The sequence below is a fragment of the Crotalus tigris genome, unplaced genomic scaffold (assembly GCF_016545835.1).
Source record: "Crotalus tigris isolate CLP2741 ecotype Arizona unplaced genomic scaffold, ASM1654583v1 scf7180000023606.2106662, whole genome shotgun sequence".
Classification (NCBI taxonomy): domain Eukaryota; kingdom Metazoa; phylum Chordata; class Lepidosauria; order Squamata; family Viperidae; genus Crotalus; species Crotalus tigris.
In genome coordinates this window covers 327,905-347,342 of record NW_024100074.1, presented here as the reverse complement: position 1 = coordinate 347,342, position 19,438 = coordinate 327,905, and the positions used below count along the sequence as shown (strand labels likewise).

The following is a 19,438-nucleotide window of genomic DNA, read 5'->3' as shown; positions in this document are numbered from 1 at the left end:
TAGAACATTTGTGCAAAATGTAGCTTACATGTATAATGTATAATAATATGCATAACAATTATAATAAAGAGAGGGAATAGTCCCACCATCTTTTAAAGAGGCAGTGGTGCATCCCTTCCCCAAAGGACTTTGCTCGACCCAGCTAGCCTGCATAGTTTTCATCCGGTTAACAACCTTCCCTTTCTAGGGAAGGTGGTGGAGACAGTGATTGCATTTGAGTGAAGCAGATTAACTAATCCCCAGGGTTAGGGACTGAGATGGCATTGATTGGACTCATGGATGAACTTTGGTGGGAACGAGATAGAAGTAGTGCATCCATCTTGCCTCTTCTTCTTCTTTTTTAAACAAATTTTATTGGTTTTTTAATTCTTAAAACAAAGTGCTCAAGATACACCGTGGTGCTGGGGTAAACAAAAATCCAAAGACAAAACATGTATAAATAGCTCAATCAGTACATCAAATATTCCCTCTCTATTTTCCTCAAATAGCTTAATATATTTAAAATAGTCTATTTCTAACTTAAATTTCTATTAATCCTAAACCTGTGTTAAAGCTTTATGCAATTACAATACCATAATCAAATTTAACTTCAAATAACCACATTATCAGTTCAAGTATCCCTTCCAAATATATCCTGATAACTTAATTTTATCATAAATCTTGTTTATTTCTTCTTCCACTAATATCTCCCAATTAAACTAAAATATTGATCTATCCTATACATATCTAATCCAACCATCAATCAATTTCTTTAAACTGACTAAGTAATATCAACCTTAAATCATTTAAGTCCATTAGACAAGGTTCTAATTTCATCCAATTAATTATCAAACCTAATAACATCCATATTATCAAACAGACACATCATCTTATTAAAATAACATTCAATTAATTATTAGTTCAATCCCGATCTAAAACATCTCTTCAGTTTGCTTCATTCCATTACATAACAATTTTCAAACAAATAAAGCTATTATTCCAAAAAATACATTCTTACTCTATTTAATGTATACATTCTAATAATCACCCATTTTTCTTCTAACTCAAGAACTTAGTCCTTTAATCAATCTATAGTTCTAAAATGCCTTAAATCCAGTATATATAGTTTTAAGTTTCTCTTTTCAGTCTTATTCTAGGCTTCTTTTTATACCAAGCAGGTTTCCACAACAGAGCTTCCCTTTCAGCCGATAGGTCTCTCTTTTTGCTTGTAATACCTTTTGAGACAGTAAGAAGCCTCCTGTCTTCTGCATTGGACCTCTATTTCTCTTATCCTTGGAGCCTCACTGCTTTAAAGGTTCAAATCTCAATCTTTGCTTTTTCTGATCCTCAAAAATATAAATAAGATGCTTGTAAGGTAAAATAAGTTCCTCTGTATTCTCAATGAAGTCATCTTTTAGTGTATTTTGGTTTGTAGAATAGTCAAATGTAGTCTGAGAATCAATTTTAAGATTTGAAGGAGAGTTTCTGGCTCTTAGTTCTGTGGTAAACTCTTTCATTGTAGCAAATTCCTCTTTAATCTCCCTTAGTTCCTCTTCTGGTATGTTTTGGTTTGTAGAGTAATCAAATGTGATCTGAAAGTCAGTTTGAAAGTTTAGGGTAGAGTTGGCTCTTCGTTCTGTAGTAATCCTTTTCCTTATGGCACATATTTCTTCAGTAGCCTCATAAATCTTTTCCAGTATATGCTTGCAATTTAAGTGAGAGTAAAATTTCTCCATTTTAAAAGTGATTAAAGAAGATCCTTTCTTTATTCTTTTTAGTGAAAACTGTAGTTAAGTAGAGTCCACCCCCTCAGTTCCCACAGCTGCATCAGCTTATCTTATCCAGTAATAGTTTGAAGGTCAGGTCCTTCTCTTCAAAGAATAATCCACAGTTACAATATCAGCTTTTCATCACTAGATGTCCTCAGTAAATAAAAAATCTTTTCCAGACACCATTCCCCCCTTTTTTCTATCTTTTAAAAGAAAAAGTGGAGAAAGAAATAATCTTCCAATATAAAATAATAATACAATTCGAAGAAGCATTTTTTTCTGTATCCCAAAATGAATGAAAATAAAATGTAGTCTTATTTTTTGTTCTCAGCGCCTTTCTTCCCACATATACAAAAGCTGCTTTTTCCATACAGGGAAGTAATTCCAACCAAGCTTTTACAGGCAATTAAAAAAAACCAAATAGGGCAAAGAGAGGGGCAAAAAAGGTCTCACCCAGATCCTCTGCAGTGGGTCTGATATGCTTAGATGTAATTGTGACTTCGGCTGGTGCAGCAGGGTAATCGGCCATCTTGCAGGATGGTCGGCTGCTCCGTCGGCCCTAAGGAAATAGCTGGAGCCACGGGAGAAGCTGCTGCTCTCCCGCAGTCACCAGCAAGCCTCCTCCTCAGTGGTTGCCCCTCCAGGGCGACGTTCGACCCACTAAGGGGTCTACTGACAAAGAAAACCCGGCCGGACTGGAGAGAAGTCTCCAGACGCGACCGGCATTGCCGCGTACTGGAACCGGAAGTCCATCTTGCCTCTTCTTGACCTCCCAGTGGTATTTGATCATGGTATCCTTCTGTGCTAGCTTTGGGAACTGGGTGTGGGCAGCATTGTATTGTGCTGATTCTCCTCCTTCTTCTGGGGCTGGTTCCAATCAGTGTTGATAGAGAAAGAGATCTATTCCAAGGTCCCTATTTTATGGAGTGCCTCAGGGCTCTGTTCTCTCTCCACTTACATGAGGCCGCTGGGTGAGGTGATCCATAAGTTAGAGTGACATATAATCATCATGCAGATGACACCCAGCTTTATATCTCTACCCAGGCCCCTTGAGTGTCCTATGGATGTTCTATTACATTGTGTGGAGGCTGTTAGAGATTGGATGGGGAAAACAGGCTCTGACTCAACCCTAGCAAAACAGAGTGGTTCTGGGTATTTGCTCTCCCTAAGACAAGGTTATACCATCTCTGGTTTTGGATGATGTTACACTGGTTCTGGATGGGGTTACAATGCCCCAAACAGACCTAGTATGCAATGTGAATTTGTGGCTCTTGCTCAAAGAGCAGGTGACAGCCACAGTTAGGAGAGTTTTTGATGCACCAGTTGTGCCCATACCTGGACTGGGAGCTCCTGCTCACAGTAACTTATACCTTTGTAACCTCAAGGTTAGACTACTGTAATATGTTCTACATGGAGCTGCTCTTGAAGATCATTCAGAAATGGGACCAGAATATCTGAAGGATTGCCTATTTTAAAGAGTCTTTATCCAACTAGGTCAAGCAGAAGTCTGTCTTTTTTCCACAGTGGCTCCTGCATTATGGAACATCTTCCCTTTAGAGATGAGAATGGTCCTAACCCTGTTAGTCTTGTGTAAGGTCTTAAAAACCTGGCTATATTCCTGGGGTTCCACATGTGCTAATGGCCCTATTTTCTGCCTATATTACTAACTGGCCAAATATTTTGCTCTTGTGTACAGTAGTGGCCAAAATTGTGGAAACCTTTTGGGAAAAGTATATTTTTGAGGTTTGATGGCTAATAACACCACCTTTTTGGGGAGTAGTACCATAAAAGCATATATCAATGGAAAGATACTTTAATCAAGAATGTAATGCAGCATAGTTTGTTCAGTTATCTGTACTGTATTCTATGAAAAGGTATAGCCAAATAACCAGAAAAAGGAAGCACAACTTTCTTAGATTGATATTAGTGTAGTTTTCCTTCATCTGATTGTAGCCAATGAGCATGAGTGTTTAGAGAGCCAATCAGGTGTCATCTTGTTTTGTCAATGAGCCAATCAGATCACAGTAGGATTCAGTTATTGATGTCATGTATTGAAGCTGAGAGGAGGACATTTGTCAGTGTGTTATGTGATCGCTATCAAGTTGGTTGGGGTTTTTTTTCCTTTCATTTAGTGAGCTTGTAAAATGTAATAAAATTAAAGTAATGGTGCAAAGAGTTGACTGGTTGCCCAGAAAGCGATGTAAAATAGTATTATTAAGTGAACAAGGCTATAGATATAAAGAAATTAGAAGAAAAATTGGTGGAAACTTAACCAAAGGTGGCATTTCTACTCTACACTTTTCCTAAAAGCTTTCCACGATTTTGGCCATTACTGTATGTCAAATTGGATGTTTTTAATGTTTTTCATTGGTTTTATGTTTTATTGCTTTAAAATGGTTTTTAAATTTTTAATCGTAAAATGTTTTCTGAATTGTAAGCTGCTCAGAGTATTTGACTGAGATGGGTGGCCATAGAAATGAAACAAGGAAATAAAGTTATGGCTTATCAGTTTATGTAAAAGAAATATAGTGCATAAAATGGAAGCTCCAATGATTCAGAAAAACATTACTTTTTAATATGTACCTATTGTGCATTTTATTAAATTAACTGAATATATTACCAATGAAGTGTTATTAAAATAATACTTTGGATTGCAAGAAAACCCAAGAATGATCAAACCAGCAATTGTACTGATAATTTTATGGCAAATAGATGTAGGTCATTTTTTTCTATTAAAGACAAAAAACACACTGAATTAGCACAGAAGAGATGAAAGTGTGTGTTTAATTTTGTCTGCATCCTTTTTTTAGGACAGAGAACACAATTCATCTGGTACCAGAACTATGTACCTGGATAACAAAGATGATGGTGCGATTGCCAGAAAAATAGATATGGAATTGGACTCCCACCACATGCATGTGCTTGGAGATGGAGCAGCAGAACCAATTTCTTACGATGTCAGCAAACTGAAGCTCTTGAAGGAGGTCATGATTGGTCAGGGAGCATCACATCAACCCTATCCAAGAATTGCACAAGAGCCAGGCCAGTGTATTACTTTGGGGAAAGATTTCAGTCCTCTTACTATGCACCAAAGGTAAGAAACACAGGAGGGAACTAGATATATCTTTTTCCTTCTGATGCATTTGTTCATTGGCTCAGGGATCCATATAGGTTTTATTTAACATCTTCCTACAATTACCGTAATAGTGACTGTGGAAAAAAAGCTTAGCTGAGGAAAGGAAACAGACAATTGCTGCAAAGGGATAGACTCTCAGCAGGTTTCAGAACTAACACATGTTTTTATAGCAGCTCTGTGAGTAAATTCTTTTTGTGCCTCTATTTTCAAGGAACTTTTTGAATTTCTTGGCTTTGTATTTAAACAAAATATTCATAGGACCCACAAAAAAGCCTTTGTACAAATAAAATTATACCAAAATGATTAAATTAAAAGTTTACAGGACCCAGTTTTGTAATTATGGGCAATTGCTCAGGTGATTAAGACATGAAGCTGCAGTTATGATAGCAATAATTGTGTTTGTTTGTTATTCATTTCATTAACTGGGATGATTAGTGTGTAAAAATAATTTGATGCCATCAAGTGAGACGCACAAATACAAGAATATTCCAAAACCATTTTGTTTTTGCTTCTTTTATCTTTAGCAAGTTTTTTTTTCCTGGTATCCTGGATTGGTTTTTTTTTCTTTCTCCTGATCTTGTACTGTTGTTTAATTGTATTGGTCTCGGGTGTTTACAGCAACCTTTGAATGATTTCTTGAGAGTTAGTTCTTCTAAAAGTTTCAGAAAGTGGCAGCAGAAAAGACCACTCTTGACTGCTGTGTCTTCACATATTTTGCTAAGTATAACTCCCATCAACTCTTCCTTACATGACTAACAGTGAATAATTCTGGAAGTTGAGCAATATTAATGTAAGTTCATTTCTAGGGCATTCAGTACATAATATTCCCTTTGTGCCATTTTATTTTAACAAACATGTAATGAAATAGGCAGGAGCTAAGGCTACCCCAAATCTCATGAGTTTCGTGGCTGAGTAAAACAATTAAATCTATAATTATTCAGTCCATGCAATCTTTGTCGACTACTTCATACTGACTCAACGTTGCATTACCCCAAAGCCTGATATGGTATGTTATGTCTGACTTTAATCCAGAAGCTTATGTATTTTAAAATCACATATGAAAATATAAGTTTTTACAATAATTATAGAATTAATGTTGTACTTTTTTATAGGGCTGTTTTATTAGCTATTGTTTTTGTTGCACACCATTTTTACTAATTTTTCTTCTGTTCTATACTTATCTAGGAAGAAATTTATTATAGAAATATAATGGAATTTGTCCTCAGTATAGAAGAAAGACATAGAGCTTCTGCAGTGAGGCCTTGATTTATCATGGCACTAATGGTGGTTTCCTAACACCATATGATGGAAAGGATATTCTGCTGCAGGAGATATAAGAGTGTTATGTGCTCCTGGCTATTTTCCTTCGTGACCAGAGGCAAGCTCGCCTGACCAATAACCAGCCAAGACACAGTGAAGGCCTTTTGTTTCGTTTATTGCAATAAGTGGGGAGAGAAGCTATGAAAGCTTGGTTCTCTCCAAAGTTTTAACCCAAAATACCTCCTTCTTTTATTCATCCCTATCACCGGCCGCTACAGCCCTCCTCTTTCCCCACTGGCTGAGGTAGTATGAGGTTACACTCTTTCCGTCCGCCTATACACATTTCCTGATAACATACTAAATCATATTCACATAGACATGTAAATGGTTATTTTAAACTTAGTATATATTTATATCTCCATTTTAAACAATAAGTTCTTTTCCTGCTTTTCAATTCAGTGTGCCTCTCTTCTTATCTTATTCAGCTTATTTTCCTATTTTCCATTCAACCTTCCTGGCTAGCCATTTCCTTTAAAAAAAAACTATTTATCTATTTTATGACTTCCCTCTTCCTTTCTCAGACCCAACTATTTTTGCCTATATGGTTTATCTTACTTCTTTAATCTCTTCCTGACTCTCACCATCTGTATTTTTCTTATTCAATTAGTTTCCATTGTCTCTGAAGATTTATCATATTGATGTATATTTATCAACCCCCCCCTGTATTTCTGTATACTCTGATGAATCTTCATTTTTGGCTATATTAGATAACATAAATTGAATCTGTACATCTTCTCCAGAGATGTTTTTCGCTACTGACCCCAATGTTTTGGTGCAAAATGAAATACAGCAGGGTAAACATTGGAGACAGACACAACACATAATACCTATCACAACTATAAACACTAGTCCTATAAATATTTGTTTTAACCATTCAAAATTGGGAAGTCAATTTGTTAACCAACTCCAATCACCCCATATATTTTCATACTTTTGTTCAGGAGCTTTGGCCACATTCCTGATTCCTTTTGCAATATCCATTCTGCTTCATGATTGTCAGCTACCTTTAAATCCCACAAACAAATTTTTGCCTTTATTTCCCAGGCTATTCTGGTATGTTGTCTTCAGTAATATTAGAAGTAGAATCCACCTCTCATGATTATTACACAGTATTTCACACCCACAAATTGATCCACAATTACAACAATAACAATAACAATAATCACTAGCTATTACAGTGGTAACACATCTACCACCTAATTCTTACAATGTACAGTTCTACATTTTCAGTTTCTAATGGTATGACTTCTGACTTAATTATTCATTTTATTTGTAACAAACAACTTTTATTTCTCTGATGAGTCACCACCAACATCTTTGTTCTTCATCTGGGGTCACCTGAAATTCTAAAAGAGATATTCAAAATAGGTAGGGGTTCGGGTCCACTACCCATTCAAGTCTTTTTAAAACGTGGCTTTCAGTCCTTGTTCTGGAATAACCGTCCACCCTCTTTCAGGTCCAGTCACCACCTTTGCTCATGTGTAGTGAGTCCAACCCTTCTCAGCCCTCCGGACAGCAGATTTAATATAAGGAACTTCCCTTCTTTGGTTGTAGAAGTTCCTCCTTCCATTTACGATTCAGCACCCACTGTCCCGGCTGGATCTTATGGACTGGAAATTCCAAAGGAGTTGTTTGCGCCACCAAGCCTTCCTGTCAAAGAGAAGACAGAGACCCCAGTACATGTTCTACATTTAGCTATTTGTCTCCCTCCTTTGGGAGCCTTAACCCTTTATTAACCCTTTTACATATCAAACATCCCTCTGTAGCTCTTTGGGCTATCCCATAAATTCCAAGGGTAGCATAGAATTTCAAATACATTTCTACCTATGCTTTAATTCCCCAATATTTCCCCTCATATAGTTTTTGGATCACCATTCTTGCAGTACCTTGTAATAACCACAGAATCCCCTTAAGACCATTTTTGTTGTTTGGTAATTATAAATCTACTATATCCTCAATCCTTTTACTATCTATTTTCCTTTCCCCTTCAACTATAATATATTCTAGATATTTTACTTCCTTTCATACCAATTGGGCTTTATTTGCTAAACACCCTCAATCCTTTCTTCTGCCAAAAAGTTGCTTTCCCATTTCTTTATAATTCCCAGAATAAGATCTTACAAAATTGGGAAGCTACATAAAAATGTATTTGCTTTCACAGCTTAAAAGTGGAGGAAAGAAAAGAAAGAAAGAAAAAAACAATTTGTCCTGTATCAGATAGACTACACTTGTCCATGGAAGCTCTATCAAAAATTGTCACATTTTTCTTTCTCCTCCCCCTTTCACCCTGATTAGATACCATGTTACAAAAATATAACTCAATAAACTTATTGTAAATAACACATTCAGGATTTTAAAAGGTTAAGCACATAGGCTCACCAATTAGCATTGGGCCAACATTTCTGGAATGCCTTTTGTCTCAGGCAAATAACATTCAAATCACTCTTGTGGCAGCACATCAAAGAACACCAGGATAGCTAAGAAGACAAAAGATTGTCTCCCCCTTCCCCCACTCACTAAACCAGACAGAATAAAAATTTATACAAAACTTTTGTTTGAAACCGCCCTCAGTCAGGAGGAAAATTGCCATAACATTTACAGAAGTGGCTTGCCAATACCTCCTTCCTAGGGTTAAAAATAAACCAGCCCCAAAACACTCAGCCAACCCTCATGGCTAAAGCAGGATTTGAACTCAAATCCAGCCTTGCAGCCTGTGGCTATAACCCTGAAACCAAATTGGTTTTCTATAAAGATTTCCCTCCCCCTCCTTGGCTCCAAGGAAAAGGAAAACAAATTGTACACACACAGTATCCAGCAATTAATCATCTTTTCTGCAGTAGCAAGGAGTCCCAAAGACACATATTTATCAGATGTTAAATAAAACATCATAAGATTGTTCCTTTGACAAGAATACCCTCAAATGCATTATTAAGGATAAATCCAAACTAAAATGCAAAGGAAAATCACTGAAGCATGCCACACATACAAAAACAGAATATCAGAGTTGGATGGGACATTAGAGGTCCTCTAGTCCAACCCCTTACTGAAACAGGAAACTCTATCCATTTCAGACCCTATCAATTTCTAACCTCCTCCCAAAAACCTCCAATAATTAAGCATCCACAGTTTCTGGAGACAATTATCCCACTGATTAATTATCCTTACAGTCAGGAAATTTTACCCAATTTCTGTTCTTAAAAAAAAACACATACACACAAACAAACATGCAAACAGAAACTGCCTCCCCCCCCAATTTTTTTCTTCTTTTTTTCTGCATCTCTTACTTCTCCAAGGCAGAAATTCTTGGGTTAAAAAAGTAACAAACTAAACATGTTTAAAAGGATTGCTCAAAAATTTCACCCCCCTTCAATAGCCCTTCCACCATGGGCTTTAAACCCATTCTTCCCTCCAATGTAATGTTATACTGTATCTGGTGAATTACTTCACCAGGGTTCTTTAAAGTCACCTTTAAAGGATCCATGTGTACCCCTCTTCTATTGCCCTCTTGGGCCCATATAAGAGGGTCCACTTTTCCTTGAGCTTCCTCACTCAAGGTCATAATATTTACAATTATTTCTCTTTCATTCCCCATAATAACAATCCCCAATTTACCAATTAAGTACCCCCTGGCCAAATTGCAGCTCCCTTTAACCAATACAAAGTTCAGGTCCTTTTACTACTGTCTGGACCATAGCAGATTTAAATATTGTTGCTTCTACTACGTGTCCCCAATTCCCTGATACTTAATCTTCCCTTTCCCAATTTGCATTCCTGGAGGTAAAAGTTCAGGGTAAATCTGGTAGCTCCAGAATCCACCGAACACACCCTTTCCTCCTCCAGGGATCCAACCTTTAAGGTTTATCAGGGGTTCCTAAAAAGCTGAACCAGAAAACAGTTTTGTCTCCTGACTCCCCTAATCCTCAAAATTCACCAAATTTGCTAGTTCTTCCCCCTCCTCTTTGCTGGCCTGTTTGCAACAACTGAGCCATGATTTTTATCTTATCTTACCTTTATCTCTCTCCTCTTCTCTCTTCGCATATACTTTCTGAGCCTCTTTTACCGCTAATAAACCTTCTATTGTTTTAGTTTTCCATCTGTCTAATTTCTGCATTTGTACCCTAATACCTTCCCATGCTTTCCATTGATCCTAAAAACATTCCTAACTTGTTTTCCTACTTCAATAGGATCTTCTATTAGTTTGGGCAATTCTTTCCTAGATTGCCTGATTTCAAAAGCTGTTAGGGGGAACAATTCCCCCCCCCTTTGGAGAGAGGTTTTCTCCTCTCTTGTCACCTTCCAAACTATAGGAACCTCAAGAAATACATAGCTTTCTACTTAACTCCTTCACACAAAATAGTAGACCAGAGTTCTCGCCTTTCATCCTGACCAGGCATAAAACTTCACACAGCTCCTTTCTTTCTCTCTCTCTCTTTCCCTCTCTTCCATCTGATTATTTCCATTCTTTTAACACCTTCCATCGTCCTTCTAATTACTAAGAAACTACCCTTCTTCACCCTTTCTTGCTTTTACACCAGACACAAAAAATTCCAAAGACTTCACCCCAGGCAAAACAATCATTCTTATTTTCAAGGAGCTTTTTCAAAGCCAATGAGCTCCATTTCCCAAATTTCCTTTTGGAATAAGACCTTGTTGTTTTGTATATTACTGTTAGAGGGTCTCTCCCTCCCCTCCCCCAGGTCTTTAGAAATGAGTCAATACAAACACACAAACATACAGATCATTAAACATCATTTCCAGATCTTTAAATCTCCACTTTTACTCTTTTAGGGCACTTGTAGCTTGTTCTACAGGCAGTGGGGAAATGCATGGAGCGTTTCTGATAGACCTTAACCACCGCCTATCCATTCCCCATCGCTCTAAGCTAAGCTGAGAAGCCCAATTTAATTTATTGGCTGGCCAAACATGTACTTAGGCCAAATATATACTGTAATGTATCATCCTTCCTTTGTTCAAATGCCTTGTTTAGAGCATTGACTTAAAACACTTCAACATTCTCCCTAAGGGATTCCCATCTCCCTAAGGGGGTTCATTCCAGAATGTAAATACCTTTCCTCTTTTTCCTTATTGGCCAGCACACTGGCCGGGGAGGCGTCCCTCCTCTTCAAACTCTTATTGCCCATTAACACCTCTCTGATATACAGATACCCCTCTGGTATTTTACCTGTCAGGCTGAGTTGAAGTCCTTCCTTAGGTCAGCCGACTTTCCCTTAGGTTTTCACTGGGTCCTGGCTTTCCGTCTCGGGATCTCCAATTCCTCCTTGTTTGAGCAGGGGCAATCCGACTTTTAGGGCTGGGAAAAACTTACGCAGGTGCGCACTCCCCTTTCGAATATCCCCAGCTGCCAAAGATGGAACGGATGCAAATCCCGGAGGAGCCCCCAAGGCTGTTATGTGCTCCTGGCTATTTTCCTTCGTGACCAGAGGCAAGCTCGCCTGACCAATAACCAGCCAAGACACAGTGAAGGCCTTTTGTTTTGTTTATTGCAATAAGCGGGGAGAGAAGCTATCAAAGCTTGGTTCTCTCCAAAGTTTTAACCCAAAATATCTCCTTCTTTTATTCATCCCTATCACCGGCCGCTACAGCCCTCCTCTTTCCCCATTGGCTGAGGTAGTATGAGGGTACACTCTTTCCGTCCGCCTATACACATTTCCTGATAACATACTAAATCATATTCACATAGACATGTAAATGGTTATTTTAAACTTAGTATATATTTATATCTCCATTTTAAACAATAAGTTCTTTTCCTGCTTTTCAATTCAGTGTGCCTCTCTTCATATCTTATTCAGCTTATTTTCCTATTTTCCATTCAACCTTCCTTCCTGGCTAGCCATTTCCTTTAAAAAAACTATTTATCTATTTTATGATTTCCCTCTTCCTTTCTCAGACCCAACTATTTTTGCCTATATGGTTTATCTTACTTCCTTAATCTCTTCCTGACTCTCACCATCTGTATTTTTCTTATTCAATTAGTTTCCATTGTATTGTAGGTTTAACTGTCTCTGAAGATTTATCATATTGATGTATATTTATCAAGAGATATAACAAATTTTGTAAATAAAAGGGAAATACCTTTGTCAAATCCCTTTGATTTAGATCAGGCCACTGCAGGCATAAACTAGTATGATGACTATATTTCCAGTCAGACAGTTTCCATTCAGTTCCTGAGTGATATCTCAGTTAGGACTCCAGTTCCTGAGTCCTATGAATACCGTGTTTCCCTGAACATAAGACCCAACTGGAAAATAAACCGTAATATAAGCCCCACCACAAAAATAAGCCCCAGTTAAGATCACCAGCTAGATGGATGCATTAAGTACTGCATTTTTCTGAATATAAGCCTTAACCAGAAAATAAACCCTAGTGCGTATTTTGGAGCAAAAATTAATATAAGACTTATATTTTGGGGAAAACACGGTAGCTGGTGATGTAAAACAATGTCCCTTGCTTTACATCACAGAGTCAGGTTAAATAACATCAGACAAATAGTCTGACATGTGTACCTTTTATTCAGTACATAATATGCTCACTGGATTTACTCATACAAGATTTGGCCTTTGCTACTAGCTTGCAAGGCTTGAAAGGAGTAGAGTGATGTGATAAATTCATTTGTCAGGTGAAAGAGTTAAATCCATATTAAACAGTGTGCATTTTTAGGCAGTTTTACTCCTTTCATCCAGTAATCAATAAACAATTTATGTAGTATCTTTCTGTAATAAGAGAAACAGAAATGAAGCTTATGCTTAGGAAGCCACTAAGATAATATCCTGTGGGGAGATATTCCACCTGCAACTTCCACAGCATCAATATCTCTTGTTATAGTTGCTATGGGGACATGTTTGTTTTATGTTGTATTTCCCATTTTCCTTATTGATTGTTTAAAATTTAAAGATTGTACTCATGAAGTCCAAGAAAAACATCCTTTTTACTATTAAGTAAATATAAGTTGGCAAGGTACAATTTCATAAATCTGAACTAGGAGAAGAAACTGTTAATTCCTAACCTGTTTGTTGTGATAGACATAAGTGACACAAAACTATTTTAATGGAGTTTTCACTCATTCAAAGTGACTGTCACTGAGAATAACCTTTCCCAACCTGTGTGGGCTATCTCTGGAATTCTAACATGGATAGTGTCAACTCTACAATGAACCTGGCTGAAGCCATCTTGCTCATTCTAGGTTGCCAGAAGAATGGGAGGGGGAAGTGAAGATTTTCTGCTAGTCTAAACAATTCTCTGTCCCATGGGAACCAAGGTCATTTCTATCGGTCAAATTGGGGGGTTGAGCATTCTGTCAGAAAGCCCACCAAACTGTTCTATTGGGAAATGTAGTTAATTGCAAAGTACAGATGGGTGAGTGGGTTGTTTAATTTTGTAATATTATAATCCTTTGGAGGGAATTTCAGACCTGGTTTCACTTTTGACCATGCCAATACTATGTAGCCAATAAACATGTTCTTTGAGGAAACTTCCAGCCTTGGAGTTCTGATTTGTTTGGTCTCATCTATTGGAACCATGACATTAAACCAAGTCTCCTAAAATCTTTTGCCCTGGGGTCCTGAGCTCCAGTCGCCTACCTATTACTTTTGGGAGTACAGAAAAAACTCAGGGAAGAAGCTATGATGAGGAAGAAAGGGGAATTGGCCGCTGGCCTCAGCGCAACCCCCACTGCTGGGGCCCAGGCTACTGTTCAAGCGGAGGGTGGAACTCCTGTGGCTGGAACTTGGCTGAAAAACCCATGTGATTACACCCGAGAGCTTGGTGCAACAAGAAAAGATCCTGACCCTTGAGAAGTTTGGTCAATCCTAGGCATCTCCCAACAAAGGAGCACCCCCAAAGCTGCCGAGGTGGAATTCCCACTGATTTCATTCCATAGCCTTTGAACGCCTACGCTGAGGAAGGTGAAATGGACAACAGGATGGATGAATCCAGAGAGTGAGAGGTACCTGACAGCCATCTACAGCCACCCCATCAAAAGATTGAGAGAGAAGTTCAACTGGCGTGACGTTGGGGAAACAGAGCCAATTGCTTATTCTGTGATCTCTGCTGGATGGGATACCAGGTGTTCACTGATTTTCCCACCTCCCCATCGGAGCCCGAGTCTGATTGCGATGGCCCAGGTCACTTGTTTGGCTGATGTCCCCAAACTATTATGGCTGCCAGCTTTCTCCGAGCATCTGCTGGACCTCCAATCAAATGTTTCAGGTGTGGGCAATCAGGTCATTGTATTGTCTGGTCCCTGTGCCCCAGGCCAAGAGCGCATCTGCTGCTTCTGCAAAGCCAAAGAGGAACCCACAACCTGGATGGGAGAAATCAAATTGGGTCTGTAAAGAGCAAGCCGTTCGGGTCACTTCTCCTCCCCAGGGAGAAGGAGAAACTCCACCTGAGCACCTGCTGATGCCAGCTCCTTATGACAGTAACAAGAAGGGTGAAGACAGCCCAATGGTAAGTCAACCCTTCCCACCTTTCGCTATCCCCGCCAAGATCGTAATACCCAAGACAGGTGCCCAAATGGACTTAAATGTTCTAATTGACTCTGGCTGCACAAGATACCTAATCAACCTCCCCATGGTGTTAAAATTGGGGATCTGTGCCAAGCTATTGCCCCTGGCTATGAGGTTTGAACAAGTGGATGGGTCTCTTATTGGAGGAGCTCTTGCCATGCACCTGACCAAGCCAGTGCATTTGGAAATGAGGAGACACTGGGAAGTCATCTACCTTGTGGTGGTTCCTAAGATGACTGAGGCTGTAATCCTGGGTCTGGCCTGGCTCAATAAGTGGCGCCCTATGATTTGGTGGGAGGATGGAGTGAGGATTTTGAAATTATCAACAGGTCCCCTTCCACCCACGTCAACCAGCAAGATACAGGGGTCTGCCACAGCTGAGGCCAAGGAATGTCTCTTGAAACTCTAAAAGCCATTGTAGAACATGTGCCAGGGATCCAACTAATACCAAGCGTGTATCGAGACTTGGCAGAAGCTTTTAGTGAAAAGGAATTTGATGTCCTCCCCCCACATCGGGCAACTGACTATGTGAATGAGATCCTACCTGGAGCCAAACTTCTGAAGCCCAAAATGTACTCAATGACACCCAGAGAGATGAAAGAACTCAGAGTACATTGACAAGAATTTGACCAGGGGGTTCATCCAGCCAGCTAAATCACATGTAGCTGCCCCAGTACTCTTTAAGGAAAAGAAAGCTGGATCACTGAGGCTGTGCGTAGATTTTAAAGGGTTAAATGCTGTCACCATTGAAAATATGTACCCCCTTCCTTTAATGAAAGACATGCTGACTCACCTAGCCAAGGGGAAATTTTTTTACTAAATTGGACTTAAGAGAAGCAGGTGCAGATTAAGGAAGGAGATGAATGGAAAATAGTTTTGAACAGCCCTCTAGGAAGTTTTCAATTCAAGGTTATGCCTTTCGGTCTCCAAGGGGCCCCTGCTGTATTCATGCAATTGATTAACCAAGTGTTGCATAATCATTTATACAAGGGGCTCTTAGTCTATCTTGGCAATATCCATGGAGGAGCATGTCAAGTTAGTGCGCAAAGTGCTCAAGAAGCTGCTGACAACTAACCTTTATGCTAAGTTCTCTAAGTGTGAATTCCATCAAACATGTCTTGACTACCTTAGGTACAGAATTTCCAGTGAGGGAGTGGAAATGGATCGTGCCAAATTTAAGGTGGTGCTGGAATGGCAGTCCTCATGGACCTGCAAGCAGCTTCAAAGTTTTCTAGGATTCGCCAACTTTTACTGGCAATTCATTCCCTTCTTTGCTAAGATAGCTTTGCCAATCACTGAGCTACTGAAAACTGGGAAAGGAGGCAAAAAGCCCTGACCTTGTCAACCTTTACAATGGTCTATAGAGTGCCAAGCAGCATTTGATAAAGAGACTGTTTGCAGCCAAACCCGTTCTCAAGCATCCTGACTCTGAGGGACACAAGGGGTCAGACACAAAGGCAATCTACTAAGACAGATAGTTGCTTGACCCAAAAACACAGGAAGGAATTAAAGACTGATACTTGGTTCCAGGAAAATAAAACCCTGTTGACCTATCAGGATGGTTTAACCTGGAAGGGGTCCAAACTGTACCTGCCAAAATCTCTCAGAATTCAAGCCCTTCAATGCAGTCATGATGCCAAGCAGGCTAGCCACTTTGGGTTCTTAAAAAGTTTTCATTTAGTCCGATGGCAATTTTGGTGGCCAGGAATGAAAAAAAACTGAAAGCTACGTAAAAAGTTGTGCAACTTGTGCAGCCAAGAAAAAAATATCCTGGGAAATCCCCAGGGTTATTGAAACAGGTAGCAGACCCTCCCCAGCCCTGGGAAGAAATAGCCATGAACTTTATTGTTGAATTACCAGAAAATAACAGAAATATGGTAATATGGACTGTTATTGATCTCTTTTCAAAACAAGCCCATTTCATTAGTCAAGCTATTTCTGAAGCACATCTATTGTCTCCACTGAGCACCAAAGAGGATTATATCGGATGGGGGGGGGGCGCGCTTCAATTTATTGCAAAGTTCTGGAAAGACTTTGTCAAGTTAATTGGGTCCACTTAAGGGTTTTCATTGGCTTTTCATCCAAGCATGAATGGATCGGCTGATTGTTTGAACGCAATGGTGAACAATACCTTGGATGCTACGTCAATTAGCAACAGACTAATTGGGCTGACCTCCTGCCTTTTGCCGAAGTGGCATATAATAATGCAGTGCACAGCAGCACTGGGTTTACTCCATTTAAAATAACCACTGGCCGAGAGTTTATTCCTATGCAGGTTTTCCTGCTTGAGCAAGGGATTGGACTAGAAGACCTTCAAGATCCCTCCCAACTCTGTTATACTGCAGTCCCTACACATCAAGAGGATACCAGATCAGAAAAGGCAGATATAGGAAGATGAATGTAAGATAAATTATTTAGATCATCTTATGCCCAATCTCATTATTGCTATATAGTTGATACAACTCCAACAATTCCTGCATATCATGATTTTTGGTTAAAAATAGTCTGAAGTATGTAGGAGTAACATTCATCCCAAGATATCTGGAAAACACATATTTGGAGACTTAGAGCATACCTGCATTTACCAATGTAAGCTGCTTGTATTCTGTGTTCATGCCAGCTCGACTCTAAGCTTGTAAGACAGTTTAAGAAAATCCTGTAAAACCTTAGTATCAGTTTGCTAGGTTTTTAGTCTAGCTACCACATTCTGGTTTTGGATAATTCCCCTGCTGCTGTCTTTTCTCACTTTTTTGTTCAAAGAAAACAACAGCCAATTTCCTTGCTGTTGGTGGGTCTTCCTAGATATACATAAAACTCACTTTTATGCACACCCACCTGCATGCTCAAAAATGTTAAATTTAATTTATATTCACAGGCAGTATGGTAATTAAGATCTTTGCTTTATTGAATAATTTAATTTTGAATGCTCCAGGTTCAAGTCTTTCTTTAAAAATTGAATTGCCACATGGTCATATACATATTTAGAAAAAGTTATTGTTACACGTATAAATATTTTGCTCTGTCCTCATTTTTAAAGTTTAGTATAGGATTTTTTTCACCTTTCTTACATTTTTTATTATATACTACATAATATAATGTTTAGGTATTTAATTTTCTTCACTTTATTTTTATAAATATAATACATTAAGTCTCCATTCTATAAACTATATTTATTATAAAATATTACTATAGTTAAATCATTAAATTGATACTTAGTTTTAATACAATACGATAAACTTTAAAAATGTTAGTTGCAATTTTTTTTGAAGTTGAAATGCTAAAAAATAAAATAAAGAGACCTTTGCTTAAAGACTTAGAGAATTCTGCTGATTGAAAACTTGCCCCCAAACTAGTTTATAATTTTTTTTCTGGAATAGGTACCCTTTGTCCCTCTATTTTTTATTTAAACAAATCTAGAATTTTACCATTGTACCATTTCTCCAGTTACCTGAACTAAAAAGATTTCTCATCTCAATGTCCAGATAGCATATCTTTATGCTGTAAGGGTAAATAAATCCTTTATTAATGAAACCTATTGGAAACCTATTGGTTTGGCTGAAGGGATAGTATTTCCTCTGAAAAGGATGAATCGAAGTGCTCTGATCCAGATGGAGAGGAGCATTCAAGGCAACATAAAGTGGAAAAGAGTTATTTGGAAGTGGAGCAGCAAAAGGGGAGGTTTTGGGATGGTGGTGTTTGACTTCACTGATTGCTACCCAGTTCTAATGATGAATTAAGAGTTAAATTGATTTTACTGAATGAGATCAATCTAGTTGTCATATTGATCATTTCTGGAACATCAAATGATGATGATGTCAAAAGATGGATAATCTGGATACTATCATTGCAACTGCCATTCATGTACTTATCCATTCACTAGTATTTTGAGAATAGGTAATTTTTTATACTGGCCTTTTTACATCACTCTTAATTTTCTAAACTTATTTGCTTTTTCCTAAACAAAAAGGAAATTAATAACAATTCCATACATTTAAAAAGAAGTTTGCAAAATATAGTAGGTATCAGGTTTCTGTTTATTTCAAAAGGATTGAAATCCATAACCGAATACAGAAATTTAAGAGTTCTTTAAGAGTTACACTTTAATTTACCAGGAAGGAAGGAAGGAAGGAAGGAAGGAAGGAAGGAAGGAAGGAAGGAAGGAAGGAAGGAAGGAAGGAAGGAGGGAGGGAGGGAGGGAGGGACGGAGAGAAGGATAACAGTAGCTCATTGTTTTGCTTCTTTAAGAATAATGTCTATTGTACTGCTATAAAAAAGTCTGCATGCGTTATAGGGCATTGTGGAAGAGACCCTAATGGTATTATTGCTGACAGCTTTTGTGACTCAATTCTGGAAACAGATTCAATAAATAAATAAATAAATATGCAAATAATGATGGCTAGCACAGTTTTTGAAAGCATCATACAACTTTTTTTTTTTTATAGAATTTTATTTATTTTCTATTTTTACAGATCATAAGTGCTTAGTAAACAATGTGTTGTCTCGGTTCATTTTTTACTTAACAATACGTATTAAAATTATCCTGTGTCTTCTTTTTCTTTGTTCTTCAATATTGCTCTGTCAGTTTCTACACATTATGGTATTTTCTTTCTTTTATTTTAAAAAAACCAAGTTTTATTAATTTTTCATTTTACAAACCAGTGCTTAAGAATCACTATGGTGGCAGGGCAATCAATTGTCCAAATACAAAA

The 19,438-nt window shown here is 38.2% G+C and overlaps 1 protein-coding gene across 2 annotated transcripts in view; it reads left to right on the top strand.

Annotated features, from left to right (window-relative positions):
• OCA2 (OCA2 melanosomal transmembrane protein) overlaps window positions 1-19,438 on the top strand; it is a 348,360-nt gene that overhangs the window by 34,630 nt on the left and 294,292 nt on the right. For both annotated transcript variants that reach the window (XM_039319662.1, XM_039319661.1), the window contains exon 2: window positions 4,559-4,842. In XM_039319662.1, coding sequence (XP_039175596.1) covers window positions 4,592-4,842 — 251 coding nt within the window. In that variant the 5' untranslated portion in view covers window positions 4,559-4,591. The remainder of the gene's footprint in view (window positions 1-4,558; window positions 4,843-19,438) is intronic.